The following is a 7,007-nucleotide window of genomic DNA, read 5'->3' as shown; positions in this document are numbered from 1 at the left end:
TGTTTTATAAACGTCTCAAAAAGGCAGCAGTTGAAGTGTCCCACAAGATTGCCATTGCTCTGCTGTGACTGCTGCACTGTTTTTAAACCGTTATTCTAAATAAGGAAGCCTCCTCTCAGACATATGACCACCGGCCCAATTTGGACTCTGCCAAAGTGCCCATCACGTTGTGGGATCGCTCAAAGGCACCCAGTGAGGCGCATCTCTCCCCTTCTCGCATGTGGACGGAGAGCATTCAGCCCAACTCCCAGCTCCCAGCTGAGCTGACGCTGCAGTTCCGCGATTCGGCTCCGCTCTGCCGGCTTGTAACTTTCCTTCCTTCGCCTGTTCAGTTTTGACGGAGCTACGATGAAGTCAGAGTGATGTCACGAATATGCGGATGCCAGGCAAGGTGAGATAGGTTTTTGGTGAGAGGTATTCTCCACGGCCAGCGTTGCCCATCGAGAGAAGCGCCGAGCGGCAAAACATGATCATCATCACCACCACCGCCACCACCTCAAGCTCTGCCGCGCTCTCGCTTCCTTCTCATCTCCTCCCGGGCTTTCGTTTCATGCCCGAAATCCTGATCTGCCTTCCAAAAATAAGCTTCTGCCAGCATGCCGAAGGACGAAAAACAAGAAGAGTGGTATTTTTAGGGCCATTAATTTTGACCACGTGTCCCGAAGGTAAACCGGATGGCCATTGCGCAAAGGCTCCTCATCAGTATGTCCTACGAGGCCGGCACGCACTGGACGTTGACTGCGATTGTTCTAGGGTTCTTAGTGGGGGTTGTGTCATCATATCCTATTCCAAGCAGGACTAATGCAAGTATATTGGAGGAAAGATGGGAGACCCTGTTCTCCCACTCCATTCTGGGAATCTCGGGGGAGAAATCGGACCTGAACTGGGAGAGTGACTATTTGCTGGGCATCAAGAGAGTGCGGAGGCTGTACTGCAATGTGGGCATCGGGTTTCACCTTCAGATCCTTCCAGACGGCAGGATTAACGGTGTACATAATGAGAACCAGTACAGTGAGTTGCATCCAGAAATGTAATGCAATAGACTACACATAAGTGCCCGCAAGTAATTAGTACCTGAGTGGCATCTGTATCCGTGTTATTTTGCATGATATTCAATCGGCAGGGTAGGCAACATTTGCGTGGCTCTTAAAGCAAAGACAAATCTATTAAAAACCAGGTATCCATCAGTGATAAATGTCTTCCTAGCCTCAAACATTACATGAATGCTTGGACGAATATAGATGCCAACTTATTTTTACACCGGCTCCTTCTGCGGCCCAGTAAGGGGTAGTTATGAGCGGCTGAAGCTGCACTTGCGGGGGAGGGGGGGGGGATTCTTAAAAATAAAAGAAATAGATGCAAAGTCTGAAAAATGCGCGCAAAAACAAAAACGGTGACAGCAGAAGGGCGTCCTGCAAGGTTACAGCCCGCGCTTCGCACTGCACGCCGTTTGATTCCCTTGTAATACTTGAACAGTGCCGGTGTGATTGGTGTCGTTTGCTGTGTGTAACGTATGATGTTTTGTTTGATCAGCCCTGATAGAAATCTCCACGGTAGAGCGGGGAGTCGTTAGCTTGTACGGAGTCAGCAGTGGCCTATTTGTCGCAATGAACGGCAGAGGAAGGTTGTACGGAACGGTAGGTATGCACAGTTTAATCTCTTTTTCTGAGACTAAGAGCCAGATTATTGCGCTCTCTGAAATCGGGGATTCTGTAGACTGTGTGTAATGCGTTTAACTCTATATGTGTGTGTCTGTCTGTGTGTCTGTGTGTGACGGTGCTCTAACGCATGTTCTATTGTACGAAACGAATCCGATTCATTGCACCTGATCGTTATTTTAGAAATGACCTTTGTCATCTTCCAAGATAACCATGACTTTGATTTGTTCCATTGCTATTAATTCAAACGGCCGTGTGTGTGTATATAGACGTATTTCCATACACTTTAAGCCTGTTCTTTGTGTTAACATTGTGTAAGTGCGAAATTTGCTGTTAAATATTAGTACTGGTCAGTTTCACTGAAAACGGGCATCATTTGTTATCATTGAATTCTTTGTAGGCAATATTGGGAGGTATTAGGAAAAATGCGAGCGACATAATGGCGATTGAATCCCTTGTAATATTAATAGTCCTGCATCCCGGGGGATTTCCGCTGTTTTTCGTTTTCATCGCTGACCTTTCGCATTAGAGAGGTATTTTAAGCTGATTTTACTGGCAGCGGTTTTTGGCCGCTTGTGCACCGCGTCTTAGGGCTGCGATGCTGCGGGATCTCGCCGTTTCTACCGGAAATAGCGCATATTGGGCGTGTGAATACGGACCTGTCAAACCGACATAACGCTGGATTTATGCGGGAATAGACAACCGGGGCATTAAGAAGCGCATGTAAGCGACGCAGCTCCTTTTTGCTCACTGCCGAAATTATCAAGGAAAATTAATTTATGTCAGGCGTATTTGTGGACGCAGGCGTTTCGGTGTCGAAAGCTATCCGGTGCTTAAGCGGGCAGATGTTTCAATTAAAATTGGATGCACTGAAAGTGTTATATAATGTAATAAGAATCGCTCTGTAATCACCCACTTTCTTTTATGCTTAAATCATCGATTAAATATATAATTTGATGAGATTTTTAGTTGATCGCTCTAATGGGTGGGTGAATTTAACAATCTCTGCAGTCTGAAGGGGGAGGGGCTGCGTTCCGGGGAGTGCCCAGCCTCCGCTGGACGGAAGGGCGGCCGCCGAATCGGCTCTGATCGGCAGTTATGGCTTTGACCTCGAGATCAGTGGCCCTTTGGTCAGGAGGTGAAACGGTGACACACGACTGCTTATCATACTGGGGGGCATAACTCATGATAGACCTGCTGAATGGGGGGCTGTGGATCAGAAGGAGATGTGAGAAGGGGTGATATTTTTTGGCTCATAAAAGGCGAGTCATAAGCAGAGGCACAATGGGGGGCATGGACACCCCAGCAGATTCAGGGGCCCTGGAAAATGTAAAATGATAAAATTATAATGTAACGGGGGGGGTGCGGGGGAGGGAGCCCAAGGTGACATTTTGTCAGGCGGCCAAAAATCTTTAGCTACGCAGCTGGGTGCAAGTATAGCCTCGTAAAACATTACTGACGGGAATGAATTGGTGTCATGTGTACGCAGACTACTGCGTGTGCGTGTGTGTGCGTGTGTGCGTGTGCGTGTGTGTGTGCCTGTACTTCACCACGTCACTGACTGTGCCTCCTCAACCATCAGGCAACCTTTTCTGACGAGTGCAAATTCAAGGAGAACCTGCTGCCAAATAACTACAACGCCTACGAGTCTGCGGCCTACCAGGGCTTCTACATGGCGCTCAGCAAGCACGGCCGCGTCAAGAGGGGCAACAGGGCCACGCCGGCCATGACGGTCACACACTTCCTCCCACGGATATGAGCTACGCTCACAGGAGCTCACTAATTTGCACACGTGCATGTTTTCCCAGCCTGTGTGCATATATACATGTATACATGCAGTGCCAATCTAAAGTCTGGACATACCTACCAAAAATGATGTGTTTTTCGACAAGATGGCAACCCTCAGCACACCTGGAGCTTATGTAAGTTCTGTAGGGGGCAGCATGTGGCTCAGTGGGCTAAGCCTGTGTGCCTGTAATCAGAAGGTCGCAGGTGGCAGCCCTTCACAGACAACTTCCTCTATGAAAAAAAAGAGCAAGTTGTGGGAGGCGTAAAGACAATTTCCCTACGGGGATCAATAAAAGTGTCAATTATTATTATTATTATTGTATTATCCTGTGAATGAGCAAAGAGATGCAGCGCTGTGACAGATGACCTGGCCCCCACAGCCCCCCGACCTAAACCCTTCAGAGCTGGTTTGGGAGTCAAAGAGAAAGACCAAGGGATCCAACCAGTGCCCAGAACTTGTGGAAACTCCTTCAGGGCTGTTGGAGAAGCATCCCAGGTGGCTACATCTGGAACCTTTTGACATGTATTACTTCGTTGCCTCATAAGGTGACTGACAGCTAAAACAGATGCATTAAAAGCAGGTGTGTCCAGACTTTTGACTGGTACTGTACATATATATGCACACATTCATACAAATACACACTGACTGCAAAATGCTACTATAACTAATGGTATCTATTCTGTCTTCATATATGTATATTTGGGTAGTTAACTTTGTATTAGAACCTATATATATGCCATACTTTGCTGCTTATCATTTTTATTATTGTTATTATATAAAGGGGGTGCAGGCTTTACCTGACACCCCCTTTATATGGGTGCTTGCCGTAAATGGTAGAAGCTTCATCCTGTCATTGGTATGGCTAATATCCTTAGCTTTTAAAGGCGAAATCGATACTTTTTATTACCTCAACCGGCCACCTCCTGAAAGGTTGCATGACATCATGCTCACAAAACTTTATATTCCGTCCGGCCCCTTTAAGAGCTCTGCTGCCGCCTCCGCTGCTGGTAACCGAGAGGTGTTGAGCGCAGCCCCGTTGCCGTGTGAGCATGCGGTGCCTTTGCTTTGCCTAAGCTTCTCCATTGGCTCCTTTATGCGCCTGTGACAGGCCTGAATCCGTGATCAGGGACGGGGTTGAGATGTGAATGGAGATCGAGGCTTTAGGTAATTTTCAGTATAGAAATGATTACTTGAGTCTCCCCCCCGCCCCACTCTGTAAATAGATGCATTCAGTAATGGAGACTCAGCCAGTTGTTGAAGTTGGGTTTGGCAAGTCGCTTGTAGCTTGTTATCCCAAAGAAAACGAACATTTGTTGGGAAAAGAAATGTGCTTTTACAACTTTTCCGACATTACATTGGAGCCGAAATGCTTGGTCCGAAGTACGTTTCAGTTACTTTACTAAAAGATATTGAGTACTAGGCTATTGTACACAGGACTTGCAGTCGATGCTCTTGACCTGGGGAACCGCTGTTATATGTAACTACTTGACTCCAGGAAATGTTTTGCTGAATGAAATGGGTTACAAAATATGTAAAATCTATAGATGCAATCATCGTAAGGTGCTTGAGATAAGTGGCTGCTTAGCAAATAATAATAAAAAAAAAAAAACACTGTAAAAAATGTTGGAATGATGAAAACCAGAGCATAAGATTGATGTTTTTCTTTGACTTGCCGAAGCAGATCATATTTCTGGTTGCAAAATATCAACAACGGCTGGTAATTTGTAGATCATGAAGATCGGTCTTGTGTGTTTTATTCAGTTTTAATTTAATTTAATTTATTTTTTTGGGAATATGCTTTTATTATGCCAAAAGAGCAATAGTTACTGTATTTGTTGGTGAGTGTGAAGGTGAACTGATGTTAATTTGAGTGACAGTCTGTGTGGGATGGAGAGGAGTCACTGTGCAGTTCATCAAGGGCTCTGCCATGCTTGTTTATTTTCCACAAAATGTCTGCCGTCTACTTGAATACAAGGGCTGGTCTTCAACCCTTTCTGAGCCAATGGTCCTTTGTCCAGGAGTGGGACTATTTTGTTCATGAAAAGGCAAATGGGACGTGGTAAGGAAGACTAATTTCCTCATTTTTGCAAGGAGGTTTTCAAAGTGAGCTGCGCCAAAATTAAGGAAGCTTTTTGTACGGACTGTTTACAGTTTAGGGCAGGAAAGCTGACGGTCAGAAGTCAGTGAAGACAGCCCGTCAGGGTGTGATATGCTGGATCTTCCCTGTGCCTCAACATGGGAGGTTCCGCTTTAAAGTAACCTAACACCGAAGGATACTATTCATTCTTATGGAGCTTCAGTGTCCGGGGCGGTAGTGTCGAAAGTGTATTTGTTTGTTTATATATTTATTACTCATTTGTAGCATATGTAGACATTCATTTCGGTTTTTTTTTGCCTGTCCTTGCGGACAGCGGGACACTTTCCTCATTGCAAACAGAAGCATTGTGTGAACCTGACGACGTCGCGTTCATTGGTGTGCGAGTACTGCCGGGGGGGTACTGTGCACCACCGTCAACGTGACAAACTGGAGGGCGGGGTGATCTTAAGATGCCAATGAAAATATACGAAACGACATTCTGGCAAAAGGGCAGCCGCTGAGGGTGGTACGCCTGCCCCCCCTCCGGGTCCCGCGAGGAGGTGTGCAGTGTCAGTCTGTGCTGTTTGTGCGTCCGCTATCAGTCTCGTATTCCTGCACTGAGGGGGATGTGCTTCCTCCGACCCCCTTCTCTTTGTTAACATATACCTCACCTTCTGCCTTAGTTCCGATTTGTTACTACGATTGTAAATTAGTAGGAAGCAACAGACTTCTCCAATCATTTATTTCTGAAAAAAATGACAACGAGAGTAAGAATACTAATATATATATAAAATGGGTTTCCTTTTATTTTTCTACGTATGTGCTGTGCACAGGAGTCTACTGTATTCCTAAAACTACAATAAAATTTTGTTTTTTTTAAGGGTGGTTGCTGCATTTATTTAATTCTTTGCCATTGCTTGGAGCAAATTATCGAGATGTTGCATCTATATTTGGCTAAATGGAGGCAGCAGCTTACGGCTCGTTTCCTTGGGAGATTAAAATTCGCACAATGCTGATGTTCTACCCCAAAAGTTTTCCAGTCCTTCACCGCAGTCAGGGTCACGGTCACGGTCCTGGTGACAGATGAGGCTGGTTTACACCCCGGTCGGGATGCCAGTCCATCGCAGGGCACACAATCAAACGTACAATATAGACAATTTAGAGGCACTAACTAACACTACTATCTTACAGCATAAGTGAAGTAATGCTACCTCGGTAGTGACGAAGATCGACGTTTTTTCAACCAGCTGTTTTATTCCCTATCTGTCGGTCTTTCTGGGCGTACTCACCTAAGCACTCTTATTTATTAAATTTATTATTACTGTACGATATTTCTGATGTTGTTAGGCTAGTTCACATCAGCCGGGTGTCGAAATCAGCGGAAACATATTTAAAAGGTAAAAAAAAAAAAAGTTTGAACAGAAGCTGTCGCTATGTCTTATATTGATCTTTTTTGTTCTTAATGTGGGAAGGTACTCCAGTA

General features: G+C 45.5%; 1 protein-coding gene across 1 annotated transcript; it reads left to right on the top strand.

The window, feature by feature from the left end:
- Window positions 1–66: 66 nt before the first annotated feature.
- LOC125749740 (fibroblast growth factor 4B-like) lies at window positions 67–6,404 on the top strand. The gene is made up of 3 exons (XM_049027192.1): window positions 67–1,011; window positions 1,534–1,637; window positions 3,241–6,404. Exons 1-3 carry the CDS (start codon window positions 675–677, stop codon window positions 3,415–3,417), a joined length of 618 nt encoding a protein of 205 aa, XP_048883149.1. The 5' UTR covers window positions 67–674; the 3' UTR covers window positions 3,418–6,404.
- Window positions 6,405–7,007: the final 603 nt, after the last annotated feature.

Source organism: Brienomyrus brachyistius, chromosome 1 (assembly GCF_023856365.1).
Source record: "Brienomyrus brachyistius isolate T26 chromosome 1, BBRACH_0.4, whole genome shotgun sequence".
In the NCBI taxonomy this organism is placed as follows: domain Eukaryota; kingdom Metazoa; phylum Chordata; class Actinopteri; order Osteoglossiformes; family Mormyridae; genus Brienomyrus; species Brienomyrus brachyistius.
Note: the sequence above shows the minus strand (reverse complement) of the source record. Positions and strands in the feature narration are given on the sequence as shown.